The 22,478-nt window shown below is 36.7% G+C and overlaps 1 protein-coding gene and 1 long non-coding RNA gene across 5 annotated transcripts; both read right to left on the bottom strand.

Moving 5' to 3' along the window:
• Positions 1–743: 743 nt before the first annotated feature.
• Positions 744–5,244, bottom strand: LOC148721162 (uncharacterized). Its single transcript, XR_015992875.1, has 3 exons — positions 5,111–5,244; positions 4,440–4,613; positions 744–856 (listed from the first exon to the last, which is right to left on the bottom strand). It is a non-coding gene; the product is annotated as an uncharacterized LOC148721162 (long non-coding RNA).
• A 5,317-nt stretch (positions 5,245–10,561) lies between these two features.
• Positions 10,562–15,240, bottom strand: LOC111336334 (PR domain zinc finger protein 14). Of its 4 annotated transcripts, none has more exons than XM_088739174.1 (5): positions 15,089–15,240; positions 13,315–14,707; positions 12,775–13,055; positions 12,018–12,285; positions 10,562–11,401 (listed from the first exon to the last, which is right to left on the bottom strand). In XM_088739174.1, the coding sequence occupies exons 2-5, from the start codon at positions 13,463–13,465 to the stop codon at positions 10,677–10,679; spliced, it is 1,425 nt and encodes a 474-aa protein (XP_088595300.1). In that variant the 5' UTR covers positions 13,466–14,707; positions 15,089–15,240; the 3' UTR covers positions 10,562–10,676. The 4 variants fall into 4 exon arrangements, with proteins under 4 accessions (XP_088595300.1, XP_022798145.2, XP_088595301.1 ...); XM_022942410.2 differs by having other exon boundaries at positions 13,315–13,478; positions 15,089–15,237; XM_088739175.1 differs by having other exon boundaries at positions 13,315–14,686; positions 15,089–15,195.
• Between the last annotated feature and the right edge of the window lie 7,238 nt (positions 15,241–22,478).

Here is a 22,478-nt window from a genome sequence, read left to right as displayed (position 1 = left end):
ATCTCTTGCATTGGTATCACATTTGAGGAGATCCCTCTTGAAAAGGAGGATTACCTTAGGTTAAACACCGAAATGAGTAATTTCTACAATGTACTAGTTATGCAAAGCCTTCTCGCAGATTACTTTAGAAGAGCCCACAGCTCTCAAGGCTTTAGGTGAGCGTTTATACAAGAAAATAAATGAAAAGTGGGATATTCCCTGCTATTTGGCGAGAAGTGTTGCATGGATTTTTTTATGCCTTATCAATGAAAACCCAGGGCATCACAATCAAAACAGGATACGCACAGATTTCTTGGAAGTGACTTCGAACTAAGGTATCAATTACCACGATCTTATTAACGCTATTGAGATTATTGAAGCAAAACATTTCATGATTCAGAATACAAATAATGCACATACATTAAAGCTGTTATTGTTAACCACTCGAAAGAAGCTGGAAATGGCACCATTTGCCATTATTTTCTGCGGGAGTGTGAGCGCAGTTGATGATGGAATGGTTGGGTGTACTACCGTCGAAGAGATAATCACTTTCTTATGAACTGATTAGCTGTGTTCTGTACTGCATGTCATAGCCGACTATCTGGATCCTCTTTAGCGTTGTCACATGATTACTACAATAAAAAGATACAACGTATTTATGCCTATGCACCAGTAGTGTGCTTTCTGCCAGGGTCAAATTGGATTCCTGTTTTTCGGGCAATCGCGTTCTTGCATCTTCGTTTATATAATTATTTCAAGCCGCGTTTGCTCACGGTGCAGAAATTTTATTTGTTTTCATGATCAATAACATATCACAACGGTTGTTTTCAGTTTTACTGGTAGTAACGTCTCTTCCAAAGTGGGTTTCTTCTCAACTCTACCAAAAAAGAAGAGAACAAAGAAAAGTAAGGAAAAGCATGAACCATATTTGTGTCTTCTTGACAAGAATTCCTTTCCTGAAAGACACGTAACACTTTAATACTTTCCGGTGGGGATAACGGTGGAGAATATTGGTATGGTCATCGAAATGCAAATAGAACCCTTCATGTTTCATTAACGAAAGGTGTTACTGATAAAGGTGTTACTGAAAACGGTGTTACTGATAACGGTGTTACTGATAACGGTGTTACTGATAAAGGAGCTACTGATAACGGTGTTACTGAAAAAGGTGTTACTGATAAAGGTGTTACTGATAAAGGTGTTACTGATAAAGGTGTTACTGATAAAGGTGTTACTGATAAAGGTGTTACTGATAAAGGTGTTACTGATAAAGGTGTTACTGATAAAGGTGTTACTGATAAAGGTGTTACTGATAAAGGTGTTACCGAGAAAGGTGTTACTGATAAAGGTGTTACTGATAACGGTCTTAATGATACAGGTGTTACTGATAAAGGTGTGACTGATAAAGGTGTGACTGATAAGGGTGTGACTGATAAAGGTGTGACTGATAAAGGTGTTACTGATAAAGTTGTTACTGATAAAGGTGTTACTGATAAAGGTGTGACTGATAAAGGTGTTACTGATCAAGGTGTTACTGATAAAGGTGTTACTGAAAAAGGTGTTACTGATAAAGGAATTACTGATAAAGGTGTTACTGATAACGGTGTTACTGGTAAAGGTGTTATTGATAAAGGTGTTACTGATAAAGGTGTTACTGATGAAGGTGTTACTGATAACGGTGTTACTGATAAAGGTGTTACTGAGAAAGGTGTGACTGATAAAGGTGTGGCTGATAAAGTTGTCACTGGAAAAGGTGTCACTGGTAAAGGTGTTAGTGGTAAAGGTGTGACTGATTAAGGTGTTACTGATAAAGGTGTTACTGATAACGGTGTTACTGATAAAGGTGTTACTGAAAAAGGTGTTACTGATAAAGGTGTTACTGATAAAGGTGTTACTGATAACGGTGTTACTGGTAAAGGTGTTATTGATAAAGGTGTTACTGATAAAGGTGTTACTGATGAAGGTGTTGCTGATAAAGGTGTTACTGATAAAGGTGTTACTGAGAAAAGTGCGACTGATAAAGGTGTGGCTGATAAAGTTGTCACTGGAAAAGGTGTCACTGGTAAAGGTGTTAGTGGTAAAGGTGTGACTGATAACTTTCTTACTGACTGATAACGGTGTTACTGATAACGGTGTTACTGATAACGGTGTTACTGATAAAGGTGTTACTGATAAAGGTGTTACTGATAACTTTGTTACTGACTGATAACGGTGTTACTGATAACGGTGTTACTGATAACGGTGTTACTGATAAAGGTGTTACTGATAAAGGTGTTACTGATAACTTTGTTACTGACTGATAACGGTGTTACTGATAACGGTGTTACTGATAACGGTGTTACTGATAAAGGTGTTACTGATAAAGGTGTTACTGATAAAGGTGTTACTGATAAAGGTGTTACCGATACAGGTGTTACTTATAAAGGTGTTACTGATAAAGGTGTTACTGATAAATGTGTTACAGATAAAGGTCGTACTGATAAAGGTGTTACAGATAAAGGTGTTACTGATAAAGGTGTGTCTGATAAAGGAGTCACTGATAAAGGTTTTACTGATAAAGGTGTTACTGATAAAGGTGTTACTGATAAAGGTGTTACTGATAAAGGTGTTACTGATAAAGGTGTTACTGATAAAGGTGTTACTGATAAAGGTGTTACTGAAAAAGGTGTTACTGATAAAGGTGTTACTGATAAAGGTGTTACTGATAACGGTGTTACTGGTAAAGGTGTTATTGATAAAGGTGTTACTGATAAAGGTGTTACTGATGAAGGTGTTACTGATAACGGTGTTACTGATAAAGGTGTTACTGATAAAGGTGTTACTGATAAAGGTGTTACTGATAACGGTGTTACTGATAAAGGTGTTACTGATAAAGGTGTTACTGATAAAGGTGTGACTGATTAAGGTGTTACTGATAAAGGTGTTACTGATAACGGTGTTACTGATAAAGGTGTTACTGAAAAAGGTGTTACTGATAAAGGTGTTACTGATAAAGGTGTTACTGATAACGGTGTTACTGGTAAAGGTGTTATTGATAAAGGTGTTACTGATAAAGGTGTTACTGATGAAGGTGTTACTGATAACGGTGTTACTGATAAAGGTGTTACTGAGAAAGGTGTGACTGATAAAGGTGTGGCTGATAAAGTTGTCACTGGAAAAGGTGTCACTGGTAAAGGTGTTAGTGGTAAAGGTGTTACTGATAACTTTGTTACTGATAACGGTGTTACTGATAACGGTGTTACTGATAACGGTGTTACTGATAAAGGTGTTACTGATAAAGGTGTTACTGATAAAGGTGTTACTGATAAAGGTGTTACCGATACAGGTGTTACTGATAAAGGTGTTACTGATAAAGGTGTTACTGATAAATGTGTTACAGATAAAGGTCGTACTGATAAAGGTGTTACAGATAAAGGTGTTACTGATAAAGGTGTGTCTGATAAAGGAGTCACTGATAAAGGTTTTACTGATAAAGGTGTTACTGATAAAGGTGTTACTGATAAAGGTGTTACTGATAATGGTATTACTGTTGTGCGGGAGGTCGAGGGTTCGAGCCCTAGCCGGACCAATACTCATGGTCTTAAAATAACTGAGGAGAATTTGCTACCTTTCTATAATATCAAGAAGTGGATAGATATTCTAGTCTTCTCGGATAAGGACGAATAAACCGTAGGCCCCGTCTCCTGCAGGGTTAGGGGTAGGAAACGTTAATTTCTCACGTACGAGATTATTGTGTGGTGGATGTCCTCTCCTGGGGTGGGATGGGTGGGTGTTAAACTAACTATCTGCTAAACTAGGCTACCCTGTATAAATATTCGTAAATAAATACATACATACATACACACATACATACATACATACATACATACATACATACCTACATACATACATACATACATATATACATACAATCATTAAATTACAGTAGAAATACAGAAAAATAGAAAAAAATACATATGACTAATAGAATTTCAACAAATTGAAATCATCTAAAGAAAGATGTTTTAGTTTTGCAACAAAAGGAATACATTTTACTTTCACATTTGACGCTTTCCACATTAAGGATCCTTGCAGTTTGCATGACATGTGTCAAATATGAACTAGCAAATGACTTAATTCACCACAGAGGTCACTTCGCAATAGTCGTGGAACATCAGAGCACGGAATCATGGGATCTGGGGCCGGTGATTCCTGAAAGGGAATCTAATGTTTTTTTTTATTCTGCCTCACACTTGTGACGACACGAATAATACCTTTCTGTTTTCGTCTACCGAGCCCAAGTTTTTTTCCTAATTCTATATTTCTTTTACTACCAATTACAGCCAATTCTGCTCCAGCAAGATTTTCGATCTTTTAAGATTTACAAACGAATAGCCTGCTCTCTAATTTTATGCTAATTTGTGTTATTTAATTAGTGTAGTTAAAAGTGTCAACGTAGATTCGCCCATAGATATACTTACGATGTATGAAACTTTGGTCTTCAGCAGGCCATTGATATTCGACGGGTCGAAAGCGTACTGCTACTTCATCTCTTCCATGACGTATAAAGGAAGTCGTTTGTTGAACAGAATGCAGTGTAACCAGTATAACGCAAGTTAGTACCAAACAGATCTTCATTCTTTTAATGACTTCGTCTAAATGAAAGATTTTAGAGAAAACGTTTGGAGAGAGATTAAGTTTTCCATCATACTATAACCAAAAGCAATACGACTTTTCTAGCGCGAAAGCAGTTTAGCCCCATGTCTAAATAAAAAGATCACATTCTTCTGCCAAGTTCGGGAAAACATATTTCTTTCAGCGATAACTAAGCTTAAAATCTACCATGCTATCTGCAGGTTGAGTGTAGTTCACTGAGATTTTATAAAAAAGTATTTTTTTCTAGGACTTTCGCAACAAAAAATACGGCCGTATAGCTATTCCAATCTTTTTCGCACCACTTCAAAAGTATTTCAGTAAAAGATAAAATAAGAAGAAAAGCAGCGAAACTAATGGAAAATCGTTAAGTAAGAAAAATTGATCCTAAATTTGGATACATCTTCATTGGAAAGCATGAAAAGTTTTCTCACTGCTATCAAATCAAAGCAATGTAAATGATTCAGATGGACCTGGTCCCCTTAAAAACTATGTTTACCTCAAAGGATTTCCGGTAGAGCTCTCCTGCCTTCTCCTCTACTCCCTAACCTTTTGATATGTTCCTACGACTGAGCTTTATTTATTTACCCGACGTGGGAATAATTATATGCTTCTGTGCTAAAGCCTCTTCTTTTTCAAAAGAATAGGCTTAAACTGATTGCTTTCAAGAAGGTTATTCCATTATGACCCAGCCAATAACGAGAGTGAAAACAGATGGCTTCCCAGTTATTTTTCTGCTCTATAACCTTGATATTCTTTGATTCATTTCAAACCTTGGGAATAACTTTTTGCTCCTAAAAAATTAAAATAACTTTTTAAAAGGTTAGGCTTAGGATTATTGCCGTCGAAAAGTTTATAGAAGTTTCAACCAATTATAAGACTTCCCCTAAAATCTCGGATTAACCTAATTTTAAGGTTTACTTCAACACTCAACTTATCTTAATATGTGGAAAGCTTAAGTTCATAACAGCACTTAAGTGAAGATTTAACTAATATAATAGATAGTAAGGGTTTGCCTTTCTCATTCAAATGTTTCTAATTAAATACCAAGCGATTTGCGCAACCGACGCCACATAGAACAGGGACTTGCGAAAGATATCAGAAATGATGTAGTTAAGGGCATAAATAATTAAATGGAATGGTGTGCTATTAAGCCTAAGGAAATATTGCAAAAAAAGATACGCCATGCTAATTTGCTCAAATTAGAGTCGCAAGCTCAGAGGGTCTTATAGCAAAGAGTGGGTGATAGATATCGGCCACATAAAAGAATATTGTCAATGTTGTCTGTTAAAGGGCGAATCTAACTATGGTACTTATTTACCATCCTCAATGATGTTAGTCTCAAGTTACCTCCAGTGGGTTTTTTTTATCTAGTTTGTCCCGGAATTGTGGAATTTTGCGATGCCATTCAAAAAGAAAACCCTGTGTCGCTGATTATGTTGAACCGCTGATCCCTGAGAGTGACTATTATCTAATTTCCTCATCACCCCTGAATCAAACATTAAGGTCAGGAGGGTAAAGAAGCTCTTGATTGTTTAACAAATTCTCCTTGTCAACACCTCAGGTAATGTCTAGTGAGTAGTATGGAGAATATGAATACTGATGTCAAGGTGAACAGGGTTAAAGTCATGACAATTAATTCAATTCGTAATTCTTTCAAGAAAATCTTAGGAAATTGTAAAATTATTTCCTAGACGGACAAGATATCTACAGTCTAGTTATGATTCGAGTGAGTTAGCCTTTGGATCAACGTCAGTTTAGCTAATTCAGTCAGCAGATTAGCATTTGCCTTTAAAAGCATAAAATCTCCTTGCTGGATAAAAGATTAGCCGAATCGCACAGCTTTATAGGGAAGAATTCGTGAATCTTTGATGCTATCACTTCCCCTCTCGCGCGAACGAAAGCAACCGAATAAAACATGTCTGGTTTTGAAGGACGCTTGAAAAAGAAATCGTTTTGATCATCACATCTTGACTTTTTCATCTTTTTTCCCTTATTTTCTGGCATGACATCCGTGTCTAAAAGTTCAAGTCCAAACAGAGAGAACACTTTTAACTACTATGTCGGACAGTTCAAAATGGCGACCATCGCTGACTTACACCCACTCATGTAAGACTCAGGTAGGGAGAGATAAGCCCGCAAAGCGTATTATTATTTAAATTTACGAAAGGTTAATATAGTTTTATTAGTGAAGAAACCTGTATTCTGTTTGATCAGTTAACAAGGCGTTCTGTTGTTGTATTGGGTCAAGATGGCTTTGGTTTTCTTCGTTTTGATTTCCATTTAGATTAACTATTAACTTATCATAAGTAAATAACTAAATAGATAACTAAATAAATAAATAAATGTTAGATATAGCTCTTTGGCATACAAGGCGCTGCTTTCATGTCCAAATTGAGCACTGTGGGGTGAGTCATTGCCGCTAGCATTGCGCATAGCTCACTAGGCTTTCCTGGTTTGAGCACTCTGGCATGGCTTAGACGATACCACAAATATGGGATCGTTCGGGGTAACCATATCGGTTCTCCCCCAACCTAGCATTAGCACTGCACTGATGAGGCCCAAAAGGCCGAAACAGTACTGTCTGCAGTTAGTTAAATAAATATGTATATATACGTACATCTATATATATGTATTCTGTATACGAGGGAAACCCTGTACACCCCAAATAATCATACTTAAATAGAAGAAATGTTTGAAAAGAAAATTTACCCTGAGCGGGATTTGAACCCACGTCCCCCTGTTATTAGTCAGGTGTGATGACCACTACACTATCAGGACAACCATTCTGCTCAGGGAAAATTTTCTTTTCAAACATTTATTCTATTTAAGTATGATCATGTGTACAGGGTCAGGGTTTCCCCCCTATACAGAATTTGTTTAATTGAAATTAGCCTGTATCCGTAACTGGATCCTCCATTGTCATCCGTTAAGTTGATTTCGGTCGTGTATCTTTAATAGATCCTTAGTTGGGTTTCATATGGGGTTATAGGCTTCCCCTACCCTGTCACCTTGAAAATTAAGTTTCCCGAGAGACCACGTCTCCGATCACGTAAATCATATCCTCGCTTGCCGTGTTGCCAGCATGGAATTAGATTTTCTAACTTTTCAAACGGGCAAAAGTTACAAGATACGATCGAAATTTTCCTGTGATTCTAAGAACATGATTTATTTGGCTTCGTGCAAGAAATGTCGCCTACAATACATTGGTTCCACAACAAATGACTTTAGGGTTAGATTTCGCAACCACAAGTCTGCTATGGTCACTAAGAAAAAGACCTGTGAAGTAGCGGTACATTTTAACAAAACACCACATGATTTAAGCGATTTCTCATTCCAATGCATTGATCAAGTGCAGGCAACAGTAAACAATTCAGGTAACATCGAGAAACTTCTAATTACCAAAGAAGCATATTGGAGCGCACAGCTGTTCTCTCTGGCACCCTTCGGCTTGAATAAGCGCCAGGAATTTCACTCCAAAAAAAGAATAAACTATAATTAATGCGGAGAATTTTTTCAAATTGGGCGGGCATCAAAGGTCCCAGTCTCAGCGTTAATTGGGAATTTTAGTACAATTCTCGCCTTTCAAGTTAACGCTGGTTCCTTTACATTTTCAGTGGATTCGACAATTTTTCTATTTCTTTTTGTAGTGATAATTTTTCGCGTAGTAATTACTGTGTTTGTTTATATGTGTCATCACGCCCTATATAAATCTATTTAAGGTATTTTGATGTCGTTGTATTACAACTGATGAAGGTCTCGGACCAAAACGTTTTTTATTAAACTTTTTAGAGTTTTTATTGAGTATATGTCTTCCTTCGCTCGAAGTTGTCCGTCCTCGTGTGCCACGCTACTTCTCCTACCATTTATCGAGGTTTGGACTGTGAATCCTTTTGGATCCTTCTGGCGCGGCGTCACTGTTGGCTCGAGGCCTTTTAACTTATTATATATATATATAATATGTATATATATATATATATATATATACATATTATATATATATACATATTAATGGAACTCTCAGGCCAACAAAGGTGCACCGCGCCAGGAGGATCAATAAAGACTCGCAGTCCACACCTCACAGCCAACACGAACGTAGGAAGTTTAAAAAATTGCGAGGATGGACAACTTCTGACGTCAAAAATATAAAAAATTTTAATAAAAAACGTTTCGGTCAGAGACCCTCTTCAGTTATTACGGGTAAACAACTAAAGAAGGTCTCTGACCGAAACGTTTTTTATTAAAAATTTTTATATATTTTACGTCAGAAGTTGTCCATCCTCGCAATTTTTTAAGTTTTCTACGTAACCTAACCCTATACATAACCCTGTACATATATATATATATATATATATATATATATATATATATATGTACAGGGTTAGGGTTTCCCTCATATACAGAATTTTATCCATGATATCTCTATATATATATAGAGGAAAAAGACAAATGAACTACAACTTCATCCCTACACTCCGAAGCCTGTTTCGTGGTTGCCCACTCATCAGGAGATTTCATGAGAATAATCTTTACCATGGCTTATATACAGTATGATCTAATTTATGCAGTGCGAAATTTAACAGTTTAGTTGTTGCATAGGAGGGCTTTGTTTCTGTGGCGACAGGAAGACACGAGTTCATTACGTTTGTTTAGTGTTGATAGTTCGGGTCGGCAGATGATAACGAATTTTTCTTTGAGGCAGAGGTTACATCTTTTATTGTATATAAGCGATGGTAAAGATTATTCTCATGAAATCCCCTGATGAGTGGGAAACCACGACACAGGCTTGTAGGGATGAACTTGTAGTTTATTTGTCTTTTTCCTCCCACAATATATACATCGCTCTACTTCTATGTATTGAGTACTGTTTCACGAAAATAAAAGTTTACACTTTATATATATTTATATATTTATATATATATATATATATAGAATTTTATAACTAACTGCAGAAAGAACTTTTTCGGCCTTCTGGGCCTCATCAGTGCAGTGCTGATGCTAGGATGGGGGAGAACCGATCTGGTCACCCTAAATGATCCCACATTTGTGGTATCGTCTAAGCCATGCGTCATATAAGGAACCGCTCGACTAATCAGATTGCTGGGAACTCTTTGCTCAGCTCTGAAATTATACTAAATATATATAAATATATATAACAAGTTAAAAGGCCTCGAGCCAACAGTGAAGCCGCGCCAGAAGGATCCAAAAGGATTCACAGTCCAAACCTCGATAAATAATAGGAAAAATATTGTAGTGCACGAGGACGGACAACTTCGAGCTAAGAAAGACATATAGTATATGGTATATATGGTATATACATATAGTATATGTCTTTCTTAGCTCGAAGTTGTCCGTCCTCGTGTACTACAATATTTATATATATATATATATATATATATAGGAAGTCTGCAAGTCGATTTTCGCGTGGAACAGTGCTCAATACGTTGAAGCAGAGCAGAATAAATATTATGAGAGGAAAAAAGGACGTAACTACATTTCCCGACAAGCCTGTTTCGTGAATCGCTTCACTCTTCAGGGGTTTAATTAAACCCCTGAAGAGTGAAGCGATTCACGAAACAAGCTTGTCGGGAAATGTAGTTACGTCCAATTAAACCCCTGAAGAGTGAAGCGATTCACGAAACAGGCTTGTCGGGAAATGTAGTTACGTCCTTTTTTCCTCTCATAATATTTATATATATATATATATATGTATGGAGATTAACTGATGAGTAGACCAACGTTTGTTGGTCTACCAAACAGAACTGTATTAAAATCCATATGTACCGTGAGTAGCCTTCATACTGGTATATATATAGTACTTCTACTGTTTCTTATAATAGTTTCCTCTCGTTCTGTGGTATTGTCTCTCTCGGTTTATTTTTGACCCAACCGTCTGGAAGTTGCACGGAGAGCAACCAGATAACAGTTCTGTCACTAACAGCCAAAAATGAATAGTTTCACATTTCAATCCGCAATCGATCAATTTTAAACCCGTATTAAAGCGTTATAAAATCTTTAAAATGTAATAGTAGAAAGTGTGTAAGCTACTAGATAAGTAGCTTAAGTTATTTCACTTGTTCCTCTTCGGCCATAAACCCCTCTACGTCTGCGCCATTCAAGTCACTCTCATTTCCTTCGGAACCCTTTCGCATCATCTTTGGGGCTCGGTTTTTCCGAGTAGTGCAGTCGAAATTCGATCGGTGGCGATCACGAGACGAAGGACTTGAAAATCCTCGGCCGCATTTTTCACAGGTGTAAGGTTTCTCGCCAGTGTGCATGTTCATGTGAAATTTTAGTTCATACGACTGCGCAAACGCTTTGCCACAGAATTCACAAATGCAGGGTTTCTCTTTTGTGTGCGTGCGTCTCACGTGGCTATCATGTGCTGCATGTGAGGCGAACGCCTTGCCACAATGTCGGCATTTAAATGGCTTTTCTCCGCTGTGTTGTCGGATGTGAGTTCGGAGTATAGATGACGCGGTGAAAGCCTTTATACAATAGGGACACTTATACGGCCTTTCCCCACTGTGTACCCTTAAATGCTTGTTTAAGCTCGAGGACTGCGAAAACCGCTTGCCACACTGATTGCATTGATGAGGTCTGTGTTTCTCATGGACATGTAAGATGTGTATGCGAAGACGGTCACGTTTTTCGAAGGAACGGTTGCAAAGGTGGCACGGGTACTTTCGGTCACCTTGATCTACACATCTCGTGTACTTGAGGTGTTTGTCACGGTAATATTTGTAGGCGAAAACTTTACCACAACGGTCACAAGCAAAGCTGTCTCCACCTGGTGAAAAATGGAATTGAAGTAAGTGCACAGTCAAATAGTTGGGGGGATTTAAGGTTCGAAGTTTAAGGACTCCTTGAGAACTTCACGAAGTCAAAGGTAAACTGTCCCTTTCGAAGATGCAGTTAAACCATGTTCCCAACAAATCCATAACACAGTAAAACCTCAAAGCATTTTCTCTTAATCCTTTAGACGTTAAGTGGATGATATATCTAGATCCTAATTAACAAATGGTAAACACCACAGCGTACACTATTGAGTTATGGATGCACGCGGGAGGTTGCTAAGCACGAAAGAAGCGTAAGAGTCACTCGAGGCGATAGCCGAGAGCGACTCTAGCTTCTTGAGTGCTTAGCAAACCTCCCAAGTGCATCCATAACTCAATAGTGTACGCTGTGGTATTTACCATTTGTTTTATAACATAACATTGATACATCGTAGCTAAAGAGTTCCCTTTTATTTAAGAAATCTTACGCAACCAGAAAAAAACAAGCGCGCGCGGAAAAATAGTCTTTGCATTTGCTCATGTCAGCAGCGCACACCCATGGGCAAATGGGGGACGCTGATTTGACCAATCAGAGCGCGCGCTTTACTTTGGTATGTTATAATTACTTACCGATTCCCCCTTCACTGTCTATCTTGGTCATTTTGGTCTTCATGGTGATGGGAATACCCATATATTTAAGGTAGCTATCTCCGTACCATACCAACAGCTCACTTCCTTCAGCAATGTCCTTGTTGACTTCATAAAACAGCTCTCCTTCTTCTTGAATGAGTATCAGGTTCTGCTCGGTCTCGTGCCTGGCACAGTTGACGTATTTCATCCAGTTTGATTGGTCACCTGCTCCGTCCACATAATGTGTCAGTTCACCGTCTTGAAATATCTGAGTTATTAACAGATACGATATGGCTGTAAACTTTCCCTTTAACTAATAAATGCAAAATCAGTTCGATAAGAGAATCCCAGTTAACCAATTTAATTTCTGTAACTATGTGAAGTATGAAAAATGTCTCAAATCTGAAAAAGCTAAGTAAGCAGGCAATCGATCTGCGTTCAACAAATCTATAGAAGTAAATGTAGCGTAGACAGAAAGAAGATGAGCTATTTGGGGTACATGCGACTCCATTCAAAACCTCTCAACGAACATGATAGTAGGATTGAGGTCTACCAAAAGAACTTACGGTAAGGCGGTAAGGTGTGTTTAAGTGTTCGTTGTATCGAAGTTACCCCTTAAACTCTTACATAGACAAAATATGAAAAGAGATCAAGACCCACAAGAGTTCCTTAGACACTGACGTGACCACCATTCTATCGTTTATCGACCAGTTTGATCGCCGTGACGTCATGCGAAAATGAATCATAAGCAAATTACCTCCCAAACACAGTCTTTTTCCAGTGATCTCATTTCCAACGGTAAAACAATACTCCCCGTGTATGGGCCAAACCGTGTACCTTTCGAAATCCTCTTCTGACCACAAAATACTGCTCTGTGTCTTCCAGTTGGTAAAACTGTCTCTACAATTTTAACAGTCTCAGGTAAGTTTTGGACGCAAAGCTCTTCCTGAAACAACTCCATACAAGGTATGGGGTGGCACGTGTTGGTTTCTTGATGCACTTGAGGAATATTGGCAAGCCATGGGTTCCACCGCATTTCTAAAAAGGAAAAGGTGCTGTCAGATGCCAATAAGGGATTTCTTAATAAGAATATTAGATCTTATTGCAATTTATTGATTCAAAAGTCGGTGCGAATTTTCTAGACTAATCCACGACAAATGAAAGCAAAATTAAAATAGATTAGGATCACTTTCGATAATCAGTTGAAAATTGCAGCAAAGTAGACTCGATCAACTTACAGAACCACTGGTTCTGCAACCAGAACCAGTACCACTGGTTCTTAACTGCGCATGCTTACCATTACTTGGTGTGTTGATGTAGATACCAGACAGTGCAAAACCATTGGTTACTTTTTCTGGAGTACGAATGTATCCGTAAAGTACATTGTCAATGTCTTGTTGCGTAAATGTAAACGAAAAGTACACAGACGAATCAGCGTACTCCATCATTTACAAATACAGGCTGAAAGATGACAAAATAACGCAGTTTAAACAAAATTAAACACCGAAAGCCTAACTGTAATAACAATAACAGTATAACAATAACCGGTTATCCCCATAAAATACCCTTTGATGACAGGTTTTCAGGGTCACGTGGTCTATGGATTTTTACAAACATGGCAGAGCCTGGGTCCTACGAGAAAATCTGGAATCTTTTTTTACAGATGAAGTAATACAGATGAAAGATCTATGAACAGACTCAAATTTCCTGGCTTTGTTTTAAGTTGATTTTCAGCTTTGATATTTCAGGCTTACAGTCCGCAGCCTTATTAACCGCTCATTCGATACAGATGGAATTTTGACAATCAGTCATATCTGATTTGTGAAAAACGCTTAAAATAATTGGGAAAATATCGTGATAAAAAAGACTTCAGGACTTAATTTTAAGCAGAAAACTCTCGAAGAAGACATACAAGTAGGCAGATATTTCTTGCAGCCTTGAAAAAATGCGCAAGAAAATAAAATACATTGTGAAAATACTGCCTCGTGAATAATATCCAATTCATTTTTCTGACTATATTAAATCCGCATATGTCCTCGATGCTACAAAGACCAACGAACATCAAAGCGGCCTAGTTAATGTAGTTCTGAATCTAAAACAGCAAAATCTAGCGTAGTCAATATGAATTGCTTCCGTTATTAAAAAAAGATTCAATAGACTTGGATTTCCTATAGTTAGACTAGTATTTCTGATTGGTTTAATATCGCCCAGAGAAAAATAGATTGCAAATTATGGCTGTGTCATTTTTTAATTGCCGGAAACTTTGCAATCTGTTCCTAACAAGGATTTTCCCCATGTTTTGAGTCCTCGGGAAAATGCCTTTCTCTGATTTCACGCAAGCTCCAACATTGTTTCAATTTTTTCATTCAATTTATAGTTTTATTTGGTCAATGTGAATTTTTTTCTTCTTTTTCGTTTTGGTAAATGTCGGAAAATAAAAATGCGCCCTGAGCATATACAGCTGACTTAACCCAAAATAGGCAACGATTCTTTTTACCAATTTTCCGAATATAGAAAACTGTAGCGTTAAAAATATACAAGAGAACTTAACTATTGGGGATATGACTTGGAATAAAAAGTTCTGCCCATCAGGTTTTGCAATCTTTGATTTTGCTTTGGCCTTTCCCCGTTTTTTTCTTTTTAGTCATTGAACGGGCTCAAAACAGAAGCTTTGGAAGGAAAAGCATTCTCTGTGAGAAAAATAAGGAGATGCAAACATTTTCACTGAAAGTTTAAACATACTTGTTGAAAAAATCAACAGAAATATTTACCGAACTTAACTTGATTCCGGAAAATAATATTCAGTTGACTGCATTGTTTTTTCTCTGTGACTCTCTCATAAAGCCCTATTTTTAAAACTTGACATTCAGAATTACTTCAATAACTGCATACATATGCCTCGAAAATTTAGACGTTAAGATACGTTACCGAGTTTCAACGCTTTCTTTCTTCTTCCATGATAGGGTGGTAAAAGCTCATATGTAACTACAACCTGGAAGACCTAGACTTTATAAAAACCGGGATTACATCTTAATAACTATTTAGCATGACTGAAAAAGCGTGTATATTACCTTATAAGTCGAATGAACAACTCTGAGGTTCTATCAGCGTTTTGATGAGATTTTTTGCCAGATCGATGTGATTCTCTTGACTTTAACTTTAACGTACTGTGAAGAGGCAAACTCTGTTATGCCAAATGAAGAGCTTTTTCGTTCATTTATAAACCTCATTTGAATAATACGTGGTTGCTCCAGATGTTAGCAAAGACAACAAGTTAATAGCAGGGAGTGAATTTTTGCTATCGCCTGCGATAAGATTGGTTTTGTTGTTGTTAAACAATCTAATATAAATTAACAAACTATTTTTAGTGAAGATCTCTACCAGGAACTAAGCGATTAAGAATGCCTTTTTAAGGTATTTCAATGTCTGAATTAACTTTTAAACTAAACTGAATACATTTTCCTGGATTTTTGTCCTCGATTCGTACCTTGTTTTCAAATCAACCAGACTGAAATATTCATGATCTTTGATTCTTATCCGAAATTTTAATAATTAAGTACGGATTCCCATCGAACACAAGCAAAAAATGCTAGATTTTGCGACGCTCTTCTCAGCCACAAGCTTATTTTGCGGTGATTTCTACGTGCAGGATGCTATTAAAGGTGACAATTTCCTTTGCAATTATTTGACTTACTCATCATTATTTCCTGTCTGTACTAAAAACAAGAAGAACTTTTACTTTTCCAACAGGAAAAATTCCTTCAGCGAAATTCATCACCAGTGTTACTTATCGAAGGTACAATCTTTTCATTTCGCCGTCCAAAGACGAAAGCTGTTACTTGATAGCAATCCCTGGAGGTTCTGACAATGCCTGGGTTATTACAACCTAACACAATTATTATTATTTATTGAAGGTCTTGCTAAGGCGTAAATTCACACTTTTAAATGAACATGCTTTGCTTTCAACGTGATAAACAAAACGCAGCCACGGAATCAAGATGGCTTGCACGTTACCGCTCAACGCATATGCCCAAAAGACGCGGACCTGTAATAGAACTCGGCTTCTGTTTATTTGAAAGCGTGTTTACTCTTTAAAGACGCCCTAACTTCTCTTATGCCAGCCTTTTTATGTTGAAGTGTCTAAGCTCACCTCACAGAGCGTAATTTCTGTCGTATCTATCAATAGAGCGCAATCCTTTTTGTTGTCTTCGGAGACTAAATTATTCTCAAACAAGGAAAGATTACTCTGCAAGTGTACGGTTGTCAAAATAAGGTAAATATTTAGACTTTTGACCATGGAAAAGCACAGTGTGCGGCTGTTCGGTAGAGAATTTCGGAGTCTCCATTACGGGAAAGTCATAAACCTGTAAATAAGGTTTTCATTGTGAACTCTCGGTGGATTAGAAGGCCAATTTTATGAAAATGTCTACCGTAAATGCATTTCCGCAATGGCATTATTATTCTGATCTGTTCTTTTAATGCCAACCATCAAACCAAAAGTTGAGAAGAGAAGCAAGCAGAGGGTGGCAAAATATTCAAAATAGAAAAAGAAAAAAATTAGGCCAGGAGTTAGCTCAAGAGTTTGTTTCAGCCGAGAAGGAACCAGAATACTCGTCGCAAATTTTATCTCTGGTACTGAGCAGATTCATTTAATGTCATTGTCTTCAAAAAATAAATTTCTAAATATAATGAACGCATTAGTTGAGATAAAGTTGTCCCAATATCTAAATGAGGGACAGATGTGAAGAAAAAGGGGGAAACAATTGAACACTCTGCAAAGTCCCACAAGGAATAGTAACTTTGTGAACATTTATATTTGTTAAAACCGCCGTACTTTAGAGATCAGCAATTGCGCCCTAATAACAGTTCAGGCGATGCTCTCTTCCATTTTCATTTTAATTCAATGTTGGAATTGAAAAGGATTCAAAAGGAGCTGTCAATATCGAGAATTAGCAAAATAATTTGATATCGATTTTCGTTTCTAAACAACGCTCTCATGAACAATTCAGTGTTTTAAAAGACCTTGTCAGAGGACTGATAATTTTCAATGATGATACCATCTCGCACTGAAAAGCACGTGCGAGTTGTTTAAGCAATGAGTTAACTGCGGTATAAAACCAGATTCTCTTTGAAGAGCTGGTTATTAAATATTTCTCAGGAAGAAACAACACTAATAATCAAAGTTTTCGCCAGCTTACCTACTTGGCAGAAGATAGTTTGATTTTTTAAATTTTTCCCATTGGCAACATCGACAATTTCGTTCTTAAATTAACCTCTTTGGGCATTAAAACAACCACTTTTTTAATAGCCTCAAATATGGCCCTTCCGTTAGCGACAAGAAAAGTATGTATATTGTGGTATTTCGCGTTGTTTTCGGGTGGTTTTTTTGTCCTTATCTAACGCCGGCCTTCTCGACGCGGGCCTTAGTGGAGAGATTGAATCAAGGGAGAGATGTAATATTAAGACTTCTAAGTTTAACTCGCAAAATTTAGTAAATAACTCTAGTGTTCTCGATGTGTTGCATAAAAAGACCAAGCTAATTGGTTCCAAAAAAAAAAAAAAACATCCCCTTGAAAATAAGAATTCAAACAACGGATAAGTTATCAAAAATTAAAAAAAAAAACCAAAATTATGCTTTTGATATCGCGAGCTGGCATCGGTACCCAGTCGGCATTCTTGTTATTACTCAAAATAAATTAATTATCCATAGCGTCGCGGGATGGAACCAAATAAAACTCAGATATGACCTTCTAGCATGGACTAAACTTAAATTAGCAAGAGAGTTGTGGGTGCGATAAAATCTGCATAACTATGAAAGGACTTCGACATTATTAACTCGAGCAATATGACGTATGTCGCATTTTTGTAAATTTTACAAAATTTATTGGTTCATTTTTGCTAATTACTTTATTCTTGAACTAGTTTGAGTTTTCATCTGTGATTTATGTGAAAGAAAAATTAGCTGTAAGAAAGGATAAAGAGATCATTAATAAAATTAAAATTAATGTTAGCTTTGGTTGACTTTTGCTCTATTAAAAATTTATGAATATTCTTTAGGCCGCGTCGGGTTATTTGTAAAGTTAAATGAAATATGTGCAAATTGTTTTACTGCAAGTTGCCTTTAACATGCTCCAATAAATTGCTGATAGAAACAGCAAATAGTTTGAATAAAAATCTGAATGCTGTAGTCTTTCTGAACAAGGATACAAAACTGGTTTGTGAGTGTAATATCTTCGATGGTGGTTTGACTTAGAACGTATGTTCTGGTTACTTAAACTAAGATGTGTTTCGAGATTCTCAAGTAATTACAAATCATTGTGTTTTATTACACCCTTTGTTGCGTAAAATTGATTTTTTTGTTTGTCTGCAGCTCAGAGCATGTCATCGTAAAAACAAAGTACGGGAATGAAAAAAACTCATTATGGACGATAAGTCAATTATTCTCTTTGCATTCTATGTTATGTTGCATATGAATAATTTACCATTATAGAATCTAGATCCTCAAATCTCCAAACAAGCTAATTAAACCGGATGGAGTTGTTTTAACATAAAAGATCAAACAAAATCCACCTTTTTATAAACGCCTGTGGAATCTTCGTCGTCTGACTGAACAGGAGTTTCGTAGTTTGCTTATATACTTTGATTCAGTGCCGAGGTTCGGTTTATTCAATGTTTGTTCTTCGAGTCGTTTTTGGATATATTTTGCGCTTATAATTACTAGTGTTCATTTAAATGCCTCTCCACATGACTCGTAAAATATCTATTCAAGAATAATCTTTTCTTGACCAAAAAAGATGAAAATGGCTGAACTTGTACTTAATGACTCCCTTATACCACCAAACATTAACATGTTTATTTGGAATTCGTCATTTTCTTACATTACTCGTTACGCAGCCCTCAGCTGCACAGAGCCACAGAGAAATGACTAAATATTACGTGGTTTACTTTCTTGAAGGTGGAGCTTCAATTTTTTTTATCAAGTTACGAGTAAGTGACTTGCTTCAACGCGGGCTCACCTTCATATCATGATACGTTACTCTGATAAAGTCTTCTTTTTTTCGCTAATAGGTTAGAAAACGATCTTTTGCTTTGACCATATAATATCTCATAGGAGAATAGATTTTTTCCAATCAAGGTGTAAGTTGAAGGTTCAAGAGTTGTTAAGACTCGCTGATGTCGAAGTAGACGGCTGCGAGAAGTTGATTATGACATTTTCTAAATTAAGAAAATTATCTCCCTTGTAAGCGAAAACAAATATGCGGTAAGCTTCCCTGTACCAACTTCTTGATGCAGCACACCGGGTATTTAAGGTACATCTTTTACAGAGTTTTCACATTAGTTATTTTGTTACCGATCAGAAATCTTTCCATCTTAAAAGGTCGTTTCTGTAGAGACTGGTACGGGTTGTCGTCTTGTAGGGAGGCCAGTGGGCATTTGTACTTTATTCCAATCAGAGTAAACTAATATTGGACACGTACGTTTGTTGGCCTAAATTATTGTTCATACACTTATTTCCCCTTGTTATTCGTAACAGTTTCACCGGGTCTCCTCAAGCCTTTTACTTGCAGCTGGAACAAAAAATGACTGTCAAATTGTTTTATTAAACAAGGAAATGTCCTTTAGCCTCAGGAGATCTGCTAAATTTAGAATGGGCTATGCTTATGTCAACAATTCAATCAGTAAAATCTTGTTATGTAACAATTAAGTTTCGGCACGTTTCTTTCAACAAACATTGTGTGGCCATAGATGCCACATGTAAAATTTGTTCTATAGTGCGTTTTTTAATAAATCCAGAAATAGGCCAAATTAAAATAAATTGTAGTAAAGACAGTGATTAATACATTGGCATCTGTGAGATATTGTTTCAAGCCATTGTGTTTCCAAAATAAACGAACAAGTTCAAAGAAATCTATGATAAGAAAAGAAGCAGGCCTCGTAATAATTATAGCTCGGAAAAGCGAGCTGCGATAGAGAGAGTAATCACGCAACTTGTGTGGTTCGGAGCAGTTTCGATTCAGACAAGAGAAATTTCAAAAAATTATTTTTAATAAAACTGAAGACTTTTACAAGTGCTATATGATTATCTGTTAACGCTCTTTATAAAGTTTCTTGCAAAAGAGAATCTTTGAATATCTAAAATTTTCTAAAACTTTTATGCAATCGAGACCTCGGAGAATAAAAAAATAAACTCCCAGAAATGGGATCTGGCTACTGAAACTGGCCTGGAGAAAAGCCTTGATCATAAAATTGTACACTCAATTCAGCATATTTCTATCAATCTAAAATAGTCTAAGAGGTCACTAAAACTGTGTGAGTCGGGGATTACATCTTTGTTGAAATTATTGTAAGCTGAACTGCAGTTATAAATAAGCAATATTAGTTTTTGCGTTGATCTCGTTGGTTTTGGTCAGAAAATTGGCATCCGATTTCTCAAAACAAGTTGACTAGTACAGAGTAGAGATTCGTGTGCAGATTCGATTGAATTTCTCATATCAAAAACTATTAGTTCTTAAAGAGCTACGCATCTCTATGCATCGACAAATAAATCAACTATATACATGCAAGAAATCTTAATGTCAAAGAATTATGATATTACTTAATTTTACACCGACATATCCTCACAAATATGACAAACCCAGTTTAAGGCTAAAACGACGGCGTTTGAGCTGTAATAGCTCTTACTAGAGTTAGTCTCATCCATTTCGCTGGATTCAGTTAACTTTAGAAAAAATCGCTGGATTCAACTTTAGAACAAAATCGCGATAGTGAAGTAAAACTTTCTTGTCTAATCTCGACAGCTATGTATAATGCTTAGTAAAATTATATACAAAAAAACATCTTCAGTCGCGCCAATAAGAAACTGCAGGTTATAATTTCAATAAAGGAAGCTTTCAAAAGTGGCATACGTTTGTATCAGGCCGGTATCTACAGTGTCCGGCTGTTAATGTAAATAGCGCATAATTTACTACTTCAAATACCGAAGTAAATTAAAAGTTAGACAATTTTTCCAAGGTAGCGACTAGCTTAATGGAGCCAGACCTGATGCGCGCGAGTATTGATCGGTTTGCGGCAATTCTTTAGAGATTTTATGTTTACATAAGTCAACTGTGGGATCAAGCAGCGTACAGGCCGATGAATAAAGAAAAAAGATTCTTTTAGAAAATAATAGACAGTAAATGGAGTCTAGAAAGGGTTTGTTTGCACAGACGCCGTTCATAAACAAAGAGGAGGAAAACATTGGCAAGTGGACCAGATGTCTAACTACTATCCAAGAACAAAGCTCTTTTGAAGTGAAATAATTCGTTTACACACGACAATGTCCTTGTGATAAGTCATGGTCAGTCAAAATAACTCAAATATCGCAGTAAATTATCACAAAGCTTAAGGCAGATGTTAGGCCGAAATGGAAAAAGAAATTAGAGAAAAAAATACAGTTTAGAACTAAAATCACCAGATCGATTTTAATGCATTTTCTTTTAACCTAGAATTAGCTACGTGTCACTTCGGTTCCCCTCTGCCAAAAGTTTTTTTTTTCGTTTGGTGAAAGATACATCAATGCCAACAAATGAATACAAAAAATGGTATTTTTATAGACTTTTTTACGCCTTCAGAAGCTCCGGTTATTGAATTAGCAGGTATGCTTAGGATATGCGTTACATTTCTGAGCTGAATGTTAGTTATTTCTCGATAATGAACACGAACTTTGATGCGACAAATGCAAGCTCAATCGATAAACTTCGTTTTTCGATTTGGGTTGTTATTCCCAAAGAAAAATTTCTAACCGAAGAAGGAACGGACTGCGCCACTTTGCCCCATTTTCATGACTTCTATCGGAGGAAGAAAAAATGTCTTCTTCCACAAATAAAGCACTTGAATAGAAGGAAGAATTTCCCTCACTGGTATTGCCTTTTTAGTGTGCGGTTAATACTTAAACTAAGTAAACCACTCGAGGGTAGCGTTATCTTGCATTAGTTATTCAGACACTGAATTCATTAAGTAATGGTGGAATCGAAAGGGAAACATAGTCATGAGTCATGAGCAGCGTGTCTGATCATTTGCAACTACGTGGTGCTAGTAGTGGAATTTTCGTTTTAAAATTCTGTAGGCGTTGAAGTGAAAGGCAATTGGTTTTACATTCGTGGAAAGACAGCCAAGTTCAGTGTAGTTAAGAATAAAAATGAGGCAAAAACCCAAAACGATATGCGAGGTTTCAGTCATGTTTTTTTCCGCACTAAGACGAAGTTGTAAGATAATCCTTAAGATAAAACAAGAAGTAATTGAGGGAGGGAAATGGAGACGAGAAAGGAGAGAAAAAGAGTGAAAATGTCACGTTAACCAGAGATGTCACGAAAGCGACGAAGAGGTGTCATGATAATGCTGGCGTCCGATCTCAACCTTAGTAACACTGTAGACCTTAGCAATTCAGCCTATGCTGCTATTAAGGTATCGAATCATTTACTT

The sequence above is a fragment of the Stylophora pistillata genome, chromosome 11 (genome assembly GCF_964205215.1).
Source record: "Stylophora pistillata chromosome 11, jaStyPist1.2, whole genome shotgun sequence".
Classification (NCBI taxonomy): Eukaryota; Metazoa; Cnidaria; class Anthozoa; order Scleractinia; family Pocilloporidae; genus Stylophora; species Stylophora pistillata.
The sequence above is the reverse complement of the archived record's forward strand: the minus strand, read 5'-3'. Positions and strand labels throughout refer to the sequence as shown.

What these genes read in the sequence shown, in the direction of transcription:
- LOC111336334 (XM_088739174.1), bottom strand. Translation starts at nt 13,465, where the DNA reads ATGATGGAGTACGCTGATTCGTCTGTGTACTTTTCGTTTACATTTACG. An exon ending in CATCAACACACCAAGTAATG is followed by an intron (nt 13,056 to 13,314) that starts GTAAGCATGCGC and finishes TTTCCTTTTTAG; the next exon opens with AAATGCGGTGGAACCCATGG. An exon ending in AAAAAGACTGTGTTTGGGAG is followed by an intron (nt 12,286 to 12,774) that starts GTAATTTGCTTA and finishes TTAATAACTCAG; the next exon opens with ATATTTCAAGACGGTGAACT.